We start from the raw sequence: 21779 nt of genomic DNA on the forward strand, positions 1-21779 counted from the left end.
TTGAAAGGGTGAATGCTGACTTGTATATGTAAAAGCATATGATGGGTAGTAAAGACTGTAAAAGAGCTATATAGCATAAATCCATTTTAGAGATTTAAAGAAAAAAAAAACAGAAAGATAATTTCCAAGCTGTAGTCAGTTGTGTGTGTGTGTGTGTGTGTGTGTGTGTGTGTGTGTGTGTGTGTGTGTGTGTGTGTGTGTGTGTGTGTGTGGTGTGTGTGTGTGTGTGTGTGTGTTTGTAAGGGAAGTAGACAGGCAGTACGAGAGAATGTATACACAGTGATGTACACTTACAGGGGATTTTAACATGCACCCTGTAATAGCTAATTTATATACACAGTGCTGCGCAGGCATCCTATTAGACTACCACGGCGCCTGAGGCTGCAATCACTCTCCCAGAGCTCCCTCTGCCCGGCTCGCTCAGGCACACAGCTCAGCAGCGATTGATTGCTTTGCTGGGATTCAGAAAGCCTTTTCTCTGCCAAACCTGGCTGAGGCTGGCGTGTGCCGACGAGGGCTGAGAGCCAGCCAGAGAGCGAAGGTGTTAACTCCGAGGGGGGAGGGTTGACGGGCAAGCTAAGAAGCCAATCACAGGCTGTTAAAGAGAGCTGGATGGGGGGGAGTGGGCGGGCTCTGGCCTTCCAGCTGAGCAGGCGACTGGGCGGGTGGCTGAGGGAGGGAGGGAGGCTTGCTACATCCTCTCCTCCAGCCTCACCATTCTCCTCTCAGCATCTGTGGAGGAAGGGGACGCTCGCTCCTAGTGTGCTGCTCCCTGCTCGCTGTTGAGACTCAAAAAATAAGGTGTGCGAGAGAGAGAGAGAGTAGGAGATTTTATTTTGCTGTGAGGAGAGAGAAAGACTTGAGACAACAGCCGGCGTCTCCCAAATGGAGTGGAATGGGTTTAAGATGGTAAGGAATAATGCTACCGGCAGCCTGCCACTCTAATCCACCTCACATTGTTTACCATCGTTTCATTTTGGGCAGCTTAGAACAGGTGTTATATATACTATTACCCACTTTCAGCACAGCTTATGCAGTGATACTATTAAACTATTTGTTGTGCAGAATGTTAAGTTCCTTTATACAGCATGGGGTTTCACTGACAAGGTTTGTGGATGAGAGGCGGAGGCAGACAGATAGAGGGACGGAGAGGTGTGGAGGCAGGAGTAGAGGAAAGGAAGGAGGTGGAGGGAGGGAAGGGTTAAATCGGGGGAACAGCACCCATTTTATGATGAAGACAGGGCTGTAGGTGTGTCCCCTTTCCCTGCCTTTGCACCACTCTGAAATATGTACCTGCGTACCTGCAGCACAGATGGAATGCACATTGTTGATGTACCGTAAGGAAACTGGACTTTTGTGGGATTCTGTATTCATGTATGCAAAGTAGTACTTGTTAATGTATGTGCAGTCATGTTATCCGTCATGCTGCTTGGTGCGAGTTTGTGTCCTCCATAAGTTGTTGCCAGAGCTGGAGAAAGACGGAGTAGGTGTGTTGGAGTTACACGCATGCCTGGATTACCATGCTGTGCATGCTCTCAGTTTTTAACCCATGCTTGTACGAGTGTGTGTGAATATTCTCAATGATGTGTTTGGCTGTGTGAGTGGGTGTCGACAATAAACAATATTACCTCCAAGTAATCTGCTTTGCTCAGCTTCCTGAGACTCTATTTAACTTAGCATCCATGTATCCATTCATCCGTCACATGCTGGAGACAGAGTAAGAGGTTCACCTACAAAACAGCGGCCATATTTCTCACTCTTGTTGTTCTCACCTGTCATATAAGACAGAGTTTGATTTAATTGGCTGTACTGCGCCACCACAACAGAGTCAATACTATTTTGCATTCTCTGTCTGTTTTCTAAACCTCACCATACATAAAGTGGACACTTTCCTATTTACACGGAGAACAGTGGACATTATTCATTTGTTCGCAAGTAAATGTTTGCATGCTGGCTGCTTTCCATTGGAGGCAATCAAAATGCTAATTGAAACGAAGGCGACTCCCTTGTTTAGTGATGGGGCGAGTCTCCCTGGACACTCACTGTTAGCAGAGTGTGTGTGCATAGATGGAGAGGCAGAGACATGACTGACAATGGGAGAAAATGGGCGTGAACGCAGAGAAATTGTGTATATAGTTTACACCATATACACAATTTGGGTTTGGGTTAGCGTTATGAGCAGAGGGTGAAAGAAATGGACGTGAAATGAAAATGAAAGCTATGGAGGGAGTGAACAGTCGAATGTTAATAAGAATCGAAGGCATTAGATATGAGATTGCACCATAAAGCCTCCTGATGGGAACCAGTGGGGGACCTGGGCTGGAGACAGGCCATCGAATCACACACCTACACACACACACACACACACACACACACACACACACACACACACACACACACACACACACACACACACACACACACACACACACACACGCACACGCACACACAAACATACAGTGGCTATTTTACCCTCAGGCAGAACACCATGAGCTCCAAGGTTACACATCAATGCTAATAGGGAGGGGTGTGTGAGGAATGTATTAGCTCCAGTGCACTGGCCGAGTGTGTGTGAAGGGATTTAAATGCAACAGAGTGCCATCAAATAAAGATATGTAATTGGATACGTAGGTGATTATAGAAGCAAGGAAAGAATAATAAAAGATGGGGTAGCTGATGAAATTGACGATAAATAAATATGACTTCTATTTGATTTATAGCTTGTGATGTGTTGCATGTCTGTGTTATCGCTCGTTTCTGTGTGTGTGTGTGTGTGTGTGTGTGTGTGAGTGCATGAGAGGGAGGACTGACGTGTGTCCAGATGCCGAGTGACACGGTTAACTAGAGTCTGATTAAACACCGAGCAGAGGGATAGAGTGAGAGGGAGAAAGTGGTTTCGACACAGGAACAATCGGCTCGTAATCTTATTTCCTGTGTTCCTCTGCTCCAGCATCTGCTCCAGCGGGACTCACTGCCAGTGGGTGTGCCATCCTGTATGTAGATAAACAGACTTTTGACTGTTTTCATGGTGCTTAATATACATTTGAAGTATAAGCATGACAGAGGGATTTAAGATGACTCTGGCAATACGAGCAGGGATGTTTGTTGTTGATGAAATTGTTGCTATTTTTTCTTCTTTCTAAGTTTCTATTCTATAAAAACTCAACCCTTCCTCGACCGTTTGCTACCTCTCATGACAGCTTACAATCTAGCATCTTATCCTGACTCATCACAGGGAAACTAAAGCATCCTGTTGTCACTTCCTTCAAGCTTATCTTGTGCTTATTTGCCTTTTCAGAAGAGTTTTCAAAATGCTGCAATTTGATCATTTCTGAGCTGAAGAAAAACAACATCCATTTTGTTGCAGAAGAATAATGCATGTGGTGGGTTTCACATGCTGTGTTTCCTGTCATGTTGTGTAAGGTAAACATTAGCTAAGTGAAGAGTCGTTAGCATTGTTATGCTCTGGGTTGCATGTGTAGAGTCATAGTTGTGTTACTGTACGATCAGCTTAAGGTTAAAGGTTATTACATCCAGTCATTTACTACAGAATAGTGCCAAATGGACACACTGTGTGTTCGTGCTATAGTACATGTATGTAGGTGTTAGTTAACATGTAGGTAAACATACAGTAGATGTTTAGTGTCTCATGTCCAGCCCCAGTCAGGTGCGTCCAGAATAAATGGTCCCTGCATTAACTTTGACCCCTTTGGATAGTTTAGACAAGGCAAGTTTATTTATATAGCACTTTTCAACACAAGGCAATTCAAGGTGCTTTACAAAAAACGAAAGACATTCAGAAAATCCCTTGAAAAAGAGATCAATGATCTCAATGGGATTTATCTGTATAAATAAAGGTTTGAAAATGGCATTTAAAATCAGTCATTAAAAAGAAAAGCTAATAAAATAAACATTAAAAGAGAAAGTACATGGATAAAAGTTACAGTGCAGTCTAAGATGTGAAGAGTTCAATTAAAAGCAGCGACAAAAAGAAAAGTCTTCTTGCTGGATTTAAAAGTAGTCAGAGTTGCAGCGGACCTGCAGGTTTCTGGGAGTTCCAGATGTTTGGAGCATAATAACTGAACGCTGCTTCTCCATGTTTAGTTCTGACTCTGGGGACAGAAAGCTGACCAGTCCCTGAAGACCTGAGAGATCTGGATGCTTCATCATTTAGCAGGAGGTCAGAAATGTATTTTGGGCCTAAACCATAGTAGAGTATTACAGTGAGATCAAGTGTAAATGGAAGATATTTAGTTGGATTTCATTTGTATTTTATGATCTCCAGGCAAACTGGGGAACTTCTGCAAAGCGGTACAGCACTTCACTCTTTGTTTGTGTTGGGCTGCACCATTCATCAAACAGCAGGAAGCACATTAGATCTTAAGAGGCTGAAATACCATTTGGAATGAAGTAGTGTGGAGCTGCAGAGATATCCGGCCCACAAATCGTATTCTACAGATTTAACAAATCATATAAATCATGTTTTATACTAACAAAGGACTGGCTTACCTAAAGCCAGTTGAGTAGCACTTGAAATGTTTGGCTCTATGAAACCTGATGTACTTTATGATTCTGTTTTCTTCAAGTTGTATTTTGTTGGTCGAACGCACTTATTGTAAGTCGCTCTGGATAAAAGCGTCAGCTAAATGTAATGTAATGTTTGATTGGTATTGATATTCTTTAAGAAATCAAACCTCATTCCATATCTTTTTTTATGATAATGAGAATGATTATTTCAACATGAATCAACCCCCACAGTGTGAATCATAATATTGCAATTGTAAAGTCAGTCAGATTAATTGCTATTAGTTGTTGTTTTCAGACCCTGTGGGCCTCGTAGAAACAGGATGATATTGCACTTGTTTAGTAAACCCACACATTGAAAAAAAGTCCCTTGAAGGGCATCAGGTCCTTCTTTTAAAAAAGTACACAGTGTTTAAAGCTATTGTATAACGCCATGTTAAACCCAAACACCTGCAGAAGAACAAATATTAATAATTGTCATTCAAAATCGGTTATTGCTGCGTATGATAAACTCTATTGATAATGAGATACATGTATCGACTGATGGTGATAAATATAGCTGCTATTACAAAGGACAGATTTGATTTTATGTAGAAGACATTATTAAGACAATATTGTGTCATCATGCTGTCAATCAGTCTTGTTGTCATGCATACATATTGTCTGTAAATGTCTTCCCTTTACACAAAAGCCGGATGGAAGCAGTTAATGAGCAAAAAGCCGGTTTGAATAAGAAGCCGCTGTAACAGTCTCTGTCCCAATTAACACGCTTTGGTTTTTAAATATTCCTTTTGTGCGGAGCCTAAACACACATGAAGACGCACAAACGGTCACGTTGAAATGTAATAGGCTTCCACAGCGATTTCCTTCATTTATTTAAAATGTGTGGTTTTTTCCCTCTCTTTTAAATCAAAGAATCCGATGGCGTTCTGCTGTGAGGGGATTCACAAATACTAGACCTAATTCCTTTGGCAGCAGCTCACACTGCTACAGACAGACACACCATCAGCTGGGGAGTGTTAGCGCCTCAGCCCACTAGCAAACACAGGACCGAGCCCTTGTTGTGCATCGACGCTTTTCAGAATAAATATCCCGATGGAGAATACAGTGGGAGGAAGGAGGTATTCATGTGAGCCCTTTGTTCACTCAGAGATACAGAAGCAAAGAGGAACACTGGCTTTCTTTAGCTACTTTGCTTCTCATTCTGTCTCGATCCTCTTCCTCCCTCTCTCTCACTTCACTGTGTGTGTGGGTATTCATACAGATGTTTGGATTGGAGTGGCAGTTTCTCCTGAGACTGTGCAAGCGGCTGACTCGTCTCATGTGCATTTTGCATCCCAGGAAAAGAAAAAGAAAGGAGAACAGAAAGCAGCGGAAAGACAGGATATCGTGTGTGTGTGTGTGTGTGTGTGTGTGTGTGTGTGTGTGTGTGTGTGTGTGTGTGTGTGTTTGGCAGCTTAACTGTCCCCAGCGCTGTTGCTGTGTGATGTTTAAAGGACGTTTCAAGGTCACGCTTTCGACAGTCCTCACCGCCTCTGACATATCAAACATTTATACATTTCTGTAGCCGGATGAATTATAGATTGAACATGCAACTGAACATGCTACAAAATGGCACCATTGTGGTTGGTAATAGACACATTAGGGCCTACAAACAGCACAACACGACAGCTACACCAACACAAGGACAGAAAAGCCTGATCTATTCTTTATGCCGTAGCACAAGACGCCGGAAGATCCCACAGCGGGAGGAGAGGGGATGTCGAAGCTCCATCTGCAAGTCAGCTGTGGCCAATGACTCATACAGATCACGCTACACAAAGATCATAATAAAGAAGTGAGCCTTCATCTAAAAGGAGAAGCTATCTCCTCGTGAATTATTGAGAGAGAAAAGGCAGGCAAGGAGGTAGATCAAACTATTTTCTCTCCTTCATGACGCGAAGACCAAAGATAGCCAATCCTCTGGCACTTATCAGGCCACAGTTTGAGACGCTGATAGTCAATGCAGCCTTCCCATCCACAGTGCTTCCTACACAGTATCATTAGAGGAGAATGGGATGCTTATCAATAATGATGGCGCCAACATCACCTGTCAAGATGATATTGGGGGCAGGTCGATAGTCTGAAAAGAGAAAGTGTGTGCTATCTGGAGGCTGCTCGGCTCCCGCTGTCTCACTAAAACGCAGTCGCTGAATTTGTTTCGATGGCAATCAGAAAGCGCTTTCTATATGTTGCCTCCCGGGCAGGCTGCAGAGCATGTGGAAAGATAGTCTCCTGTGGGCATTTTCAATTACTCCGCACTGTACAGCAGTAGGGGGGATTCATCTGCTCCTTTGAATACGCCACACTTAATGGTTTAGCTGCTGTACCCGTATACATGTAGGCTTGTGTGTGTCACTCTGCTCTCCTTCCTGCTGCGGGAGAATCTCTAAATTGCACCAATGTCACGTCAAGTTGCACCGAGATTAGATTTCCCCCAGAAGATGGGCTCACTGTAAAATAAGACGAATTTCAAACTGATTGTGTAATGAGTCGGACAAAGGAAAATATATGATGCAGTAGCAGAAAGAACACAAAGAAATATGTGTTCATTAATGAAGCTGAACATTCAAATTGGAGGTGTTGCGTCTAACGGATCTGACGTTAACCATGAATAATTCATATCATGTAAATAAAACACATAACCAAAAAGTAGAGCTCTAATGGCGACATAATTGATGTTTCATTACCTCCATCAGTATTAGATAAAGGTTGCAGAGGGATTTGCCGGCAGCTACAGTACAAACATTTCATCTTATCTTTCCATCAGCGACGCAGTAACCTGCTCTACTTCTCCGCGTAGTTCCCACTTACTCATTGCCTCCATCAAACACTTTACTCATTAAGACAGATGACGGACAGCTGTCTTCCTCCCTCGCAGCTACCTGATTATCTGAGCTCTGGGTTAGAGCTGAATCAATAACCAGATTAGCAAGGCACGCTCGTACAGACACACACACACACTCAACCACACCCTCCTACAGTACTGGAGGCTGTGGAATGAATTCTTCAGTACAGCGGTCGGTTTGTGTCTATGTGATTTAGCTCTACGCTTTTGCTGCAAGGCAGACACACATGAATACACACGCACACACGCACACACGCAGGCGGCTGTGTGTGAGATGCAACTGATGGGGGAAACAGAGATTAGATTAGGAAGAGCTGTGCCTCTGCTTAGCAGCCGGGCCGCTCTTCTTCTTCTCTCATCCCTGTGTTCGTGGAGGGTTCGTTCTCATGGTAGACCTGCAGGCTGCTTATAGCATTTGAAATACCTGTTCAACAAAGCCTAAATTACCCCTTCCAGCCTCAAAGCCGTTTTAATCAGGACTCCTGCTGTGAATTATACAGAGAATGGAGTACAGTCAGAGGAGGTTACTAGTTTCTTATTCAGGTGAATATTCTTGGAGGAAGTTGCTTTGGCCAGTTAGCTACAAAGATACAATATTAGCATTTGGAAAGTTACAGATATTGTTTAACTATTGAAATGCAGCATAATGATAGACCACACAGAGATATGTGTTTGATTAATGAAGCTACATTGTCGTAATATACAGGTTTTCGGTAGAGGAAGTTGCTCGAGCCGGTTATCTTCAAGGCCTTTCTTCCTACATACTAGCTTGACTGTAGGCATTTGTGTACATGGTTGCAGTATCATCACTGTGCCGAGTTGCTTATCTCTGACCTGATACATGCAGCTGGGGCACAGCGGAGGTGTGTCTGAAAACATTTCTGTTTGTTTTACCTACGAGTCAGTGTATCTACTGTATTTGCTAAATATAGGTGACAGCTTCCCTGAAGTGGCTGGTTGCCTGCGCAGGTGCACGGCCACGCTCGCCTGCCAGCTACTGGTGGAGGTGGTGTCCTCGCTCTGACACTTGGTGCTGACTCAGAGGATCAGCCAGCTCTCCCTGCCTCGCTGTCTGTTTCTGCATCCTCTGTCCCAGCACAGTAAAAAGCAGATTCAGCTCAACACGGGAAATGAGCCCTGCATGGGAAACACAAGCTGTTGCTGAAATGCGAGCCGGAGTATTGCTGGCGTTTGTTATCGCAGCGCTGTAGCCCTTGTTGCAGTGTCACTTCCACTTATTCAGAAAGCAGTCACAGCCAGTTAAAGTAACCAGGTTAGATCTTAATATAGTCATGGCAAACGTGATTTTTGTGTCATGAGAAAGGGAGACGGAGAGAGAAAAGGTGCCTCATTTGGAAGCATTGCCTTTTACGTCATGTTAAATGTCCTACTGAAGGCTGGCAGCATTCTTCCTGCTTCATTTCCAACCCTTTTCTCTCTTATTCAAGATATGCTTTTGTGCGTACTCCACAGAAACAAGGTTAATACTTGAATAAGCCTGACGCGTTACAAAGATATCATCTCCACTGAAAGCTTTAACCACATTAATGACATTTAATTAAGGATAGAATCCCATGTAGGGGATGAGATGATGATTTAGCCTCTTTAATCCAGCAAAATGTCCTATCCGAGGGCTCGACAGTGATCGCTCCCATCCGCCACGCCCGGGGATTACAGCAGGACGGACAGACATCTTGTGCCGAGACGCCGCTCCAACTGGAACAAAGGCTGGCGAGCTGGTGATGGGGATTTGATGGTGTTCAAGGGAACATTGCTGCTGGAATGACGGCGCTGCGTGGCTTGAAGCTGAGGATGGAGGGAATAGGGGGTCGGGGGCAGGAGGCGAGGGATTGTTCAGGAGGGGAACCAGGGGACGGGGACTTGAGCTGAGATTGTCCCAAGATTCAAGGGTTTTATGGTCATGTGTGCAGAGCTACAGTGTAGTTATGACAATGAGCATCCGAGGTCACAGGCTCCTCCAACAGTGCAACACAATAAAACTGATACAATAGTGCAAGTACATTCAAATATTCACGATATGCTCAATATAAATCCTCAAGATCAATTTCAAACTGTGATGACTAGTACAAGGCTAAATGTGACATGTAGATATAGCTTAGCTTTTGCAGTAGCAGCATAATCAGCTGAATATTCAAACTGGAAGTGTCGCATTATAACGGTATTCACGTCTTCCGTGAGATACGTCAAAATTAGATCTTGATATTATTCGAATAATACACATTTGAATGCCTATTAATTAAACATAAAAAGAGAGAAACAGCCCATAAACCGTATTTAATTTTGTCTTAATGTACATTATTTAATGTCATATTCTGTTCTTGTACATATCATATTCTATTTACATGTATATAGACTTCTTGCCCTATGTTTTTGTATTCTATTATACACGTTGCATTGCTCAGGTCAGAAGAATGGCATTGCCATTAGCTGCTGTGCACATGACAATAAAACCTTTGAATGTGAAAGATGAATCAAACTGAGTGTCCGAGGGTAGATGACTTGCAGCTGAGGATTGGATGGAGGAAACAGGGGGCAGGAGGCGAGGGATAGTTCCTGGCAGGAGGGGAACCAGGGGCACGGTGATGAGGACCAGAGAGGCAGAGGACAGGGACTCTTGCTTCAATTCCAAGATACCCCCTTTGCTCCAGGCCTCAGCCAAGCAGCTAGGCCGGGGTCCAGCTGATCTCACACCCCCACAGGAGAGGAGCCGCAGAGCACCACCAGTCAGTGGAGCCGCACAAATTGAAGTGTCATCTCCAGAGTCAAGATGCTCACCAATTTTCTGCATGTGTTGGTGCAGAGCTGGGATTCAGCCAGTGGACAAATGGCTTCAGTTCCGCCTACAGTTTGGCTGAGCAAAGGAGAGCGCCGTGTGTGTGTGTGTGTGTCTGTGTGTGTGCGTGTGTGCGTGTGAGCATGTGTGTGTGTCTGTGTGTGTGTGAGAGAGGGAATGAGAGTGTATGGAGCACTTGAGGGCCTCAGTCACGTCGGTCTTTTGACGGACCACACTGCAGTAGGAAATAGTTTTTGAGAAGGTTCTTCGATAAGTCAAGTAAATGTGATTAGAGTAGGACAAGTCACATCACTCCGGGTATGAACATTTAAATACAAAATGTTACACTTTGCACTCTTAAGCCTTCATATGCTAGTTAAACTAAGCATGACGAGAGATACTTAACATTTCAAAATAAGAGTCTTTGCCAACGGAGACCACTTATAATCCGTGAGACACAAAATCTGGAGGTTATTATATTTTGATCCTGTCTGATATGCCCCTGGGAAATTGTCTGTATCCTGTCGTCTCCTGACCTCTGACCTTAGTGTGTGCCGATTACCCGTGGGCCTCGAGGAAGTGTGTGTGGGAAAGCTGCATCGATCTCACTGGAAGGCTGAAACATCACAAAAGAGAAAGAAGAGAGCGGGGCGAGAAAAAAGTCAGGCCAAAGTTAAATGAAAAATTGCTGAGGAACACGGTCTGGAACATTTACTATTCCGAGTCACACTGAGAGAAGAGGGGTGGAGCAGGATGGAAGAAGAGAGGAATCCATTTGGTAAAGTAGATGCAGATCGATGGAGACTGGAGGCAGGCGGCCGGAGTGCAACAGGGGAGTGTGTGTGTGTGTGTGTGTGTGTGTGTGTGTGTGTGTGTGTGTGTGTGTGTGTGTGTGTGTGTGTGTGTGTGTGTGTGTGTGTGTGTGTGTGTGTGTGTGTGTGTGTGTGTGTGTGAGGCGTCCTAGATTACTTTACCCGATTGATCCGGCCCGGCATCCGTCTGACCCGCAGGACGTTTCAGAGCTGGAAGATGCTGGTGGAGGCGGAGAGATGGCGAGAGAGGAGAGAGACAGCCAGGAAGAAAGGGAAAGAAAATAAATCGATAGCGCAGAGAGCATTACAGGGAAGTAGACCGGCCGAGGAGCTGAGATAGTAAAGTCGTATTAATCTCTTTGTGTCTAAGTCAGTTTGATAGGAACTCCAATTCACTTTCACTGTGGAGGACAGAGAGGAGCTTCAGTCTGAGTCCAGCCGCTTCTGGTGTGGTCGCTTTATGGTAGCACAAAGAGGACACACATTGTAGTGTCTTGAAGTATCTACATTTGACACTAAATTAGCTTGCGGTGATGTTTTCAGTCAGAAATGTGTATTTAAGTCTGGGCTATATATCTATATTTAATGGATATCTCGACATGAGACTGGATATTGTCTAAGGATATGATTAGTTGGCATAACTGTGGTCTTTAACTTTAACTATATATATTTATTTGTTATTTTCACTATATCTGTAAAGCGTCTTTGAGCACCTGTAAAAGCGCTAACAAAATGAATCTATTATTATTATTTAACGTCATCTATTACAGTACAGCAACGTCCTTTTCTGATCATACCAGCCGTTTTATTAACACCACACTATGGAGGAATATTTATCAAAATTCTCACTGTGTAGTTTTTTATGAAAGCAACAACAATATTGCCAACTTGTTTTTTCCCCGGTTGTTTAAATGTGTACATATTCCACAAAGTATGGAGATCACTGATGCTTAAATACCTCTTAGTAAAAGGCCTTTTTCCCACCCTACCATATCGTCAAATAGAGGTATTGTGATATTGGATTTTCTCTCTACGCCCTACATTTAAGACCATCGTTTGAACAAAGCCAATGAACCAAATGAAAAGACATGAGACATAAGTAATCACTAATAATGTCTGAATCAAGATGGTGAGTGGACATCTAACGAGTCAGATGGTTGCATGCTGGCTCCATTTTGTAGCTGCCAGGCAGAGTGTCTATCAGAGGAGAGATCCTGCAGCAAACTGTCTACTCCGCAGTCTCTACAGCCTCCATCCCTCCTGGCCCAGTCAGGGCAAATTGATTGTCTAAGCTCTGAGAGAGAGAGAAGGGGGGAGTAAGGCAGCGCCAGGTAGTGGTTTCTGATGTTGTAAAAGCAACAGAGGAGCGACGAAGGTTCGAGAAGAACACTCCTTCAATTATAGCTGCTACCAAAAGTGACAAGAGACAGGAATCGTCTTTGTGCACAGGGTGAAAGAAAGCTCTGTAAAATTGAGTTTTCACAGTAAATCTAATAGAAATCTGCCTTCGCTGCGTTTGACTGTTAGAGGAAAACAAATGTTTACTCCCCTTCCTTGCTGTAGGGCTCGTCCTGTACTGAAATACCCAGACGCCATTGGCCGGGAGCCCAAGGAGACAGGAAGCACTTTTGTGGCATCAAATATTAATGGCGTTATAGAGTGTATTGATTATATAATACGTTTTCCCAGCATCTGAGCACCGACTGAAATGTATTCCCTGAATAATTGAAAAAGTATCCATGAGCGGTTTTTCATCTCAATGGTTGGTGAATGTAATTGCATTGCGCCCTTATTTCAGTGTTATTTGATATGTTATCAGAACACGCAACTGTGTGTGTGTGTGTGTGTGTGTGTGTGTGTGTGTGTGTGTGTGTGTGTGTGTGTGTGTGTGTGTGTGTGTGTGTGTGTGTGTGTGTGCCTGCGACTGTTTGTTTTTCGAATGGTTGAGCATTGAATATTGAGCACTGAGACTTTAACGCACTTCTGAGAAAATGTAATATTCCTCTTCTCCGACATTATGCTCCCTTGCACTGTGTGTTGGCTGTTGAAATGGAGACTCATATGCATCTGCTTGCTGCTTCTAACATTTGTATCACCACATTTGTACACGCTACGATTACACTGCTCTGTCTGCTTGCTGCGGCGCACCATTCCCTTCAAACGGCTGATCAAATGACGGCTTTGCAGAATGGGTGGAGAAATGCTTTTGATGTTTGAAACCTCTGCCTAACGTTTCCTTTTTTCAGGGTAGCTTTAAAACTTTACATATACAATCCAGCCATACAGATTGTCCTCTTTCCTCTCCATTCAAAACATGTTGGTCCCCTGAATCAACTGTATCTAAATCTCAGCAGAAAGCTCAGGATAAGGCTTGTTTTTCAAAATAAAAGCCCCAGAATGTATTTAAATCCAAAAAAGATTCTAAGAATAAGCTAGTTTTCAAAATAAAAGCAGAGAAAGTATAAAAATCTTAACAGAAATCTCAGGATAAGGCTTGCTTTTCAAAATAAAAGCCCCAGAATGTATTTAAATCCAAAAAAGATTCTAAGCATAAGCTAGTTTTCAAAATAAAAGCAGAGAAAGTTTAAAAATCTTAACAGAAATCTCAGGATTGTTCTTGTCTCTCCAAATATAAGCCCTTCAAAGCATCTTAATCCTTACACAGAGCTCATGATTAGGCTTGTTTTTCAAAATAAAAGCCCCAGAATATGTAAATCCAAAAAGGATTCTAAGAATAAGCTAGTTTTTCAAAATAAAAGCCCCAAAGGTATAAACATCTTTACATGAACTCAGGATTTGTCTTGTTTCTCAAAATAAAAGCCCCTGGAAGTATCTTAAACCTTACACAGAGCTCATGATTAGGCTTATTTTTCAAAATAAAAGCCCCAGAATGTATGTAAATCCAAAAAAGATTCTAAGCATAAGCTAGTTTTCAAAATAAAAGCAGAGAAAGTTTAAAAATCTTAACAGAAAGCTTAGGATTTTTCTTGTCTCTCCAAATATAAGCCCTTCAAAGCATCTTAATCCTTATTCAGAGCTCATGATTAGGCTTGTTTTTCAAAATAAAAGCCCCAAAAAGCAACAATACAGCCACTGCTTTCAAGACCTACTTAGCGCTTGCTATATTAGCACTGGGATGTGCACCAAGTACCAGTTACAGACTCAACATTTCCCGGCGGGGAATTTATATTGGCTCCAGAGGTGTAACTATCCCTGCCACTGTCTGCTCTATTTCAAAAAGTATAGACACGCCCCACTAGCTTTGGCACAAATGCATCATGTTGACCTCACAGCTAAAACCTCGATACATTAAAACAACCTAATGCTTCTACGCAATGTATCCCAGTCAGATTAAGCAAGTAGAAAAAAACATGAATCAACTGCAACCCTTTCTGCCGTCACAACACTAAAACAAACGGTGGCTGAACTCCATATTTCCAAACGATCACTCCCAAAATATCCCAATATCAGCTGTCTGTTTGTAGAGATAATATACCCTGTCCTCTTCTCTCCCCTGACCCCCCTGCCCCTCTGAATCTTCTTTCTCGCTTTCAAGCTGACAGTTCACTCCCATTTAGACCTCCATTATGCATTCCTGCTCAAGTTTACAAGACACATTGACAACAGAACATGTACAGAGTCTCGCCCCCACCTCTGTCTCCCTCTTTCTTTGAAGTATTGGAAGTGTCTTCCCCATTACTCAGCCCTTGCCTTTACTTCCCCCTCCCATCTGATCCCTCACTCCCTCTCCTCATCTCTCTGAAGGAGTAAATGAAGGCAGAGGTCATCCCTCCTCTCCTGCTAAATTGGCTGTGTGTAGCCTCGGTATATCGCTGCAGGCATTAAGCCCCCTGCTCTGAAGCCAGCGCACAGGCTTCCTGCTCATTTGTGGTGTTGCTGTCTCTTCAACCACAGGCTTGTTTACCCACAGAGAGCAACAGGGAAACCCTCATTATACAACTCTACCAAGGTCATTGCAGATGCCACAACAATATACCAGCTTCAACACATTTTATTCAATCCAATGAAATGATAAACAAGCTTGAAAACAACTGAAGAAATACCCTTTTCTATTTGAGCTATTTCATTATCGGCATGAAGACCACAATCTGGAAAGAATAACTCATTAGGATTATATCGATAATTGGGTTGTAATTTGAGATATTAGATTGAATCATCATTTTTGACACATAGCTCACATTACTCAATTTATTTAAAAAAATGAAGATGTTATATTTGTAAGAGGATCCATACCAAACAAGATATTTTCTATGTGTATTTATTTGTTATTGTAGGTGAGGTTTCTCTTCTAAGAATGATATCTTCACATAGTTTGTCAATATTGTATCGAAATACAGTTTGAGTTAATTGTGCAGCCCTAATAAAGACATTTTATTCAAACAATGTTGGGTCTCCCTTTAAAGATATGTCACTTATTACAATCAGAATCATAATCTGAAACCCATCCTTATCCCACAGCGGGGAAACGTACAATGTTACAGCAAAAAGAAGCAGTGCAAACATGTCACAAATAAGAGTATAATAGTAGGGTAACATTTCAAATAGAGTGAAGAGGCAAGCACTAAATATACTCATCCATCAAGTACTGTACACATCCATGGTAACAAATACTGCATGAACACATACACTTAGTTATTCACCACATTAATAGATTGTAAAAAGACACCAAATCCTGAGTCTCATATTAATCTCGACTAAAGGAAGGACTGTTAGGGTTTAGATTGATTCAAGGTTCAAGGCGTTTATGGTTCATGTGTACTACAGTGTAGAAGCTGAGGTCACAGGCTCCTCCAACAGTGCAACACAATAACACAGATACAATAGTGCAAGACTAGTCTATATACAAGTTATTGGAATATGATATATTAGATAAATAGTTGTTTTCGTATTCCTCTAGTGAGTCGCCAATTTTCCTCAACACCCCCCCTCCTTCCTCTGCTCCCCAAATCCCAGTGCGAAAGACACCAAACAAGCACAAATCCTGACTCTTATATTAAACCCTACTGGTGGAAGGACTGTTAGGGTTTAGCTGTATTAGGGCTGCTCGATTATGGCAAAAATCATAATCTCGATTATTTGGGTCAATAATTGATATCACGATTATTAAAAACGATTATCCATTTACTTTGAAAACATCCATTTATTGAAAAATAAAATGTGAAATGTTTTTAACAATTGATTACCCTGAACTTTAAGAACTTTTTATTTGAAAATAAAAATAAAATAATCGTTTTATTTCGATTATGTTGTTTTCATAATCGCTGCAAGCCAAAATCGTAATTGCGATTAAAATACGATTAATTGAGCAGCCCTAAGCTGTATTATAAAATACATATAAACGTATTGAGGTAACAGCAATTAACCACATGAATAGATTGTAAAAGTCTATTGAACTCGACTGGTGGAATAACTGTTAACGATTAGCTGTATTCCTCTACAGTGAGTCGCCATTTCTTCCCATCACCCCCCCTCCTTCCTCTGCTCCCCAAATCCCAGTGCACCCCTAACGTTGTAAAGTGAGTGTGTGATGCTGACGGTCCCCCCCCTCCCCCTCTGTGCTCCTAGGGGTCGACAGAGACACAGTGGCGTCAGGCAGAGCTCCCACAGCTCCAGGGCTGGGCAGAGAAGGGATTGCTGACGCAGCCAAAGATGGTAAGGAGACCACGCTGCTGTCATTGCTCATGAAGTCATGTAATCTGATATTGTCCTGTGTTTACATACATACTCTGTGATGCTGACGGAGAGTGGAGGTGCAGTAGAGATTGATGGATGGTGGTAAGGGTGGAGGAAGCGGTGCTCTTTGTAAACACTGCTATATTTGACTATATTTTTTTTACGTTTTCTTAAAATAGTTCTCTATCTGTGTTTTTGAATTTGTGTTTTACTTTTACGTATGCACCACGACATCAAGTTAAATTCCTCGTACGTGTCAACCGACCTGGTGATAAACTGATTCTGAGAGATGAGGGTAAAGCAATATTCAGCTGCTGACGTCTTCATCCATTGTGCACACAGGGAAGCCAATAAAAAAAAATGCTTGTGTTTCAATTTATGCGCACATATCGATGTTTTAGCTTTTAGCCTGTTGCAAATCAATTGTGCTTTGAACGTTTCATTAACACATGCAAATCTGAACCTGTGGGCTATTTGGATCGACCTTTGCTTCCTTGTTGAAGATCACTGAAATAACTTACTTTGATTCGACCCTTTTCTGCCGCATTAGAGCCTATTCGAAATATCATAAGTCATTGTCAGAATCAGAATACCTAATTGATCAAAGATTAAATAGTTTTTTCTGTAACATTTGCTGAATTTTTTAACAAAATAAATGAAAATAAGAAAAAGAAAATACTAACTAACAAAATAAGTTTAAGTCAAATGTCAAAACAGTCAAATTACAAGTTGATAAATCAATTCAGCGAAAATGAAGGCTATTAAAAAATATTAAAGGGCATTTTCCAAGGTGTTACATTTTGTAGCTTGTTTTCAATAAGTATATAAATGGTCCAAAGAGGTTGTGTTCTACAGTCTGCCTGAATGTAATCATGGCGTAGGTGTGTAGTGTGATTCTGTGTAGTTTATTGATGGCATCCCGTTGGGTTTGATGTCATCTGAACAGGACATCGCACGCTCACTGCTTGATAGCGCGAAGGTCCGTTTACGCCGGTTGTTAAACAACATCGTTATGGGGAAATGCAAGTCTGCGTCCAAATGGTTGGAAGATAAGGAGGAAGGACAATCAATACTGTATATAGTCAATGTGAGGTAAAGTGTGTCGCCAAGGTAACCGGTTAGAACTCAAAGTGGAGATGAGGTCTTAAAATGTATGGAGAGGGTCTTAAAAAAGGTCTTACATTGACTTCAGGATTCCTGCATAGACCCTGCTACAATATATAGCATAATAAATACTGTGATAAATACATATTAATAAGCTATTAATGCAAAATGAATGGGCAGCTGATTGTTAAGTAAGTCCCTCCTATTCATTTTCTAACTGTATTTAGCATTATTTAAGTTAGGCCTTTCATATGGGGATAAAGCTAATTTCTTACTGTCTCCATAAGGGATATATAATATCAATACATATATATTTTTTTAACACTGTATCTACATGTGTAATGTTCTTAGTCCCTTTAACCTCATGCTTTTTGTGTAATCTAAACTGCCCTTAGTCTTTGCATTCTTATACTGCTAATAATAACAACTGTGTGAGAGAATAGTTAAGAGTATCGCAACACATCATATTTCTGTATTCATCCAGATTTATTTTAAAGCCCTACAATCATTTAATGATGTTCCCTCAAAATACTTCACATCAAATATTCTGTACAGATTGTGTTGTATTTCCAATTAAGACACGCAACTGTGTGTCACAAGATATAGGATTCAATATAAAAAGTCATATATAATGTCTCGCCTAGTCAATCCAAATCGAATGTCATTCTTAAGATGCTTCACTTTAAGTTTTATGAACATCAGGTATCTTTGGACTTACAATCATAAACCTTTTAAATTCCACCTGACTCTCTCTCTCTGCACATTCGTATGATGCCCACCGCCTCACACGTGCACTTCTCGTATCCAGAAGCCTCTCCTACATGTGAGGAATTACAACTTGTGAGAACGCGGCGCTGCATCTCGAGTCTGAGAGGTGGAGCGAGGGATGAGATGTCCTCAGTCAGCAGGACATGAGCTCCTGTCCACAGCACTAGGCTGCACAGTGGGGGGGTGTGTGGGGGGGGCACCGTGTTCACAAGCAACATCAAGTGGACTGCTGAGCGGCACAAATGCTGTTGGGCAGGGTCAGGGAGAGAGGGATATAATTGGCCACTGGGACTCGGCAGGTCGCTGTTAATTAGAAGCAGCCATTTTGGTGGAAAGACTCCTCAGAAAATGTCCCATGGAGTTGAAAGTCTCTCCGACAGAATGGACCACAGCGGGGAATGTAAACAGATTTAATAAGGCCCTCTCCAATCAACTCTGTTATGGCTGGATACTGTTCTCTGCTACCTCTCTCTCCGTGTCTGTCTTCCTCTCTCTCTCTCTTCCTCGGTCGGTCTCTGTGTCTCTGTTGTGGTGGAGTGGTGAGTGAGGAGGAAGGGATACTGTCAAAAGAACAATTTGCATGCAGCTCTCATCTTGAGAGCTTTTAGACATCTCCCTGTCTGTTTGTTTTCTGCTGTGGGCTTGGACCCATTGTTCTCTCTGCGCGTATGCAAGCGTGTGTGTGTGTGTGTTTGTGGGTGTGTGTGAAGCAGATTAAAGACTGACAGTTTTTTGCGGCGACTCCTAAACACTTAGGAGATGGAGGGAGAGATGAACAATAGAGAAATATAGCCTTTTTTAAAAGGTCTTCCTAGAACCAGAGATAAATGGATATTTTGAGCCCCTTTATGCAATTTTTACAACAAAACCCGGAAGTAAACTCCTTCCGGTTCCTTCGTCAAAAACGCAATGCAATTTCTCCATAGGATTTTGGAAAATAGCTGGAAATAAGGTCTGTGGTTGAGACACATTTAAGAGACGGGTCACGTTTTGTTCAGTCGGATAATCTCCACATGTCTATCCTACTTTTATAATTTTCTAATCATAAATCTAGTCGCAAGAAGAAAATGCTAACGTTATGCTATAAACGAACTTCAGCAGGGTCGCTGCTTCAACGTCACGCCGACTTAAGATCCATATTCAAACATATAGATTATAAATGGTACAAGTTGAAGCGTTTGTTTGAACACTTTGCAGGAGGCAGGGACTTGCTTTCAAGCAGAACAGGGCAAACAAATTCGGCGTAATGACGTTCAACGGCCTCGACAACTTCTGTAGTCCTATTCAGCCACTTGGTAACAACCATCGTTTTTCAGACACGTCAACTCTTCAGAAATCACCAGTGGGGTCACTGCTGATGGATTTAATGTAGAACAAAACGTGATATGTCTCTTCAATGAGTCTCAACCACAGACCTTATTTCCAGCTATTTTCCTAAACCCTATGGAGAGATTGAATTGGAGGAACCGGAAGGAGTTTACTTCCGGGTTTTAGGACGCGTCACTGCGGTTCTCTATAGGCACAGGTATTTACAGTTAGAGATATATACAGTTTGAAGCAATAAAGACTACAGGATTTTTAAGAAATCTTGATATTTTCATTACAATTAATGACATACTCTTTACTTTTTGTAATTGGTGCCATTCTTATTCTATTGAACATAGGAAATTGATATTGTATTTGTTTGGTAAGAGTTATTTGCATGCCTGTTATTGATGTATCATCCTCCCTGCTTACTATACGCAGACTAGATACAAGTAAAATGATTAAAGCCAAGAAGAACATGCACTGTAAATGTCTCAAATGGTTTTTGAAAACTATTTCTGGACAATTTTTTAAAATTACGCTTTGAGATATATTATTAGAACACAGGTCCAGCCTTTTGATCATCCAGAAATAGAGCAAACTACGTGTTCTGTTTCTGCTAAAACCAGCCCTGCTTCCAGCTCTGTGTGCGTGTTCTGAAGAACGGTTAAATATAGACCGAGCGCTGAATGGCTGAACAGGGGGAAGGGAGAGATTTTAGTTATGACTTTACTGTTTCATTGAATTGGATAAATTATTACTTCAATCTTTATTTGGGTTTCAGACGGTTGGTTCCAGGGCTCGTGTAGCATGATGTATGTTTGTGTTTAAATGGACGGGGCTTTTTCTAGGCATTGGGAGCACAGAATATATTGACAGTGAAAAGCGACAGAATAAGATAATAAAATGATACACCGAGTTAAAGAGGTCCTATTATGCATTGGGGCTTTTCCCTCTCCTGTAGTGTGTTATTGTGTGCATGTAAATGGTCTGTAAAGGCAAATTAGATTCCTTTGTTTACTTCTGGAACATAGTAACATGACTATGTGAGACTCGCCCTTCTATTGGCTAGCGCTCCAACACATTGATAGGGGCGGGACATCTCTATCGAGAGGCGAAGTCCCTCCCTTTCCTCCATGGGACCTTATTTCATCATATAACATCATATGTGTAATTCGTGGCACAATTCAAACGGGATGGAAAGATAAGCTTTCTCTCTCCATTGACTTCAATACATACTTTTTCAGAAATAAGGTCCCATGGAGCGGAAGTAGATGGGCGGGACTTCGCCTCTATAAATCATGGCCGGCTAACCAATCAGTGCAGACTGGGCTCTGGTTTCAGACAGAGGGTGAAAAGAGGTGCTGCAGCACAGGCAGTATGAGAAAAATAAAGAGCTTTTTGAACATTCTTCTTCTTATCGTGTCCACAAGGCAGTGGCTTGGTTAGATGTGGTTCAGCCACAGCTGAACACATTGCTGTCCCTTCTCATTAAACTCTGCCAAGTCCGATGTTGTGCAGGGTTGCTCCAGCAGGGGGCATATCAGGAGATGTTGCATGGTTTGTGGTTCAATGCCGCAGTCACACACAACGTCCCCGTCATTTAGGTATCCCCATTTGGCGAGAGTGGCTTTTGCACGTCCAACACCAGATCTTATTCTGTTTAGACATTTCCACACTGCGTAGTTGGTGTCTGCTCCAGGGGGCAGTGCCTCGCTCGCCTTTAGCTCCATTGTTGTTGCTGATGGGAGGTTGTCAAGTATTTCTTCCCGCATTAAAGCATGGAGACATGTCTCAGTACAAATAGGAACCTAAAAAAATGAGCCCAATAGGCCCCTTTAATAGTTATTTGGTTAACAGTTAGCTGCCCGACTTAAGCATGAATCATGAC

General features: G+C 42.2%; 1 protein-coding gene across 1 annotated transcript in view; it reads left to right on the forward strand.

The window, feature by feature from the left end:
* LOC117557357 (ELAV-like protein 4) overlaps positions 1-21779 on the forward strand; it is a gene marked incomplete at its 3' end in the record, with an annotated part of 52135 nt that overhangs the window by 761 nt on the left and 29595 nt on the right. Inside the window, 1 exon segment of the mRNA XM_034233164.1 lies at positions 16604-16690. Within this exon segment, the coding sequence (XP_034089055.1) occupies positions 16604-16690 (87 nt within the window).

Source organism: Gymnodraco acuticeps, unplaced genomic scaffold (genome assembly GCF_902827175.1).
Source record: "Gymnodraco acuticeps unplaced genomic scaffold, fGymAcu1.1, whole genome shotgun sequence".
NCBI lineage: Eukaryota > Metazoa > Chordata > Actinopteri > Perciformes > Bathydraconidae > Gymnodraco > Gymnodraco acuticeps.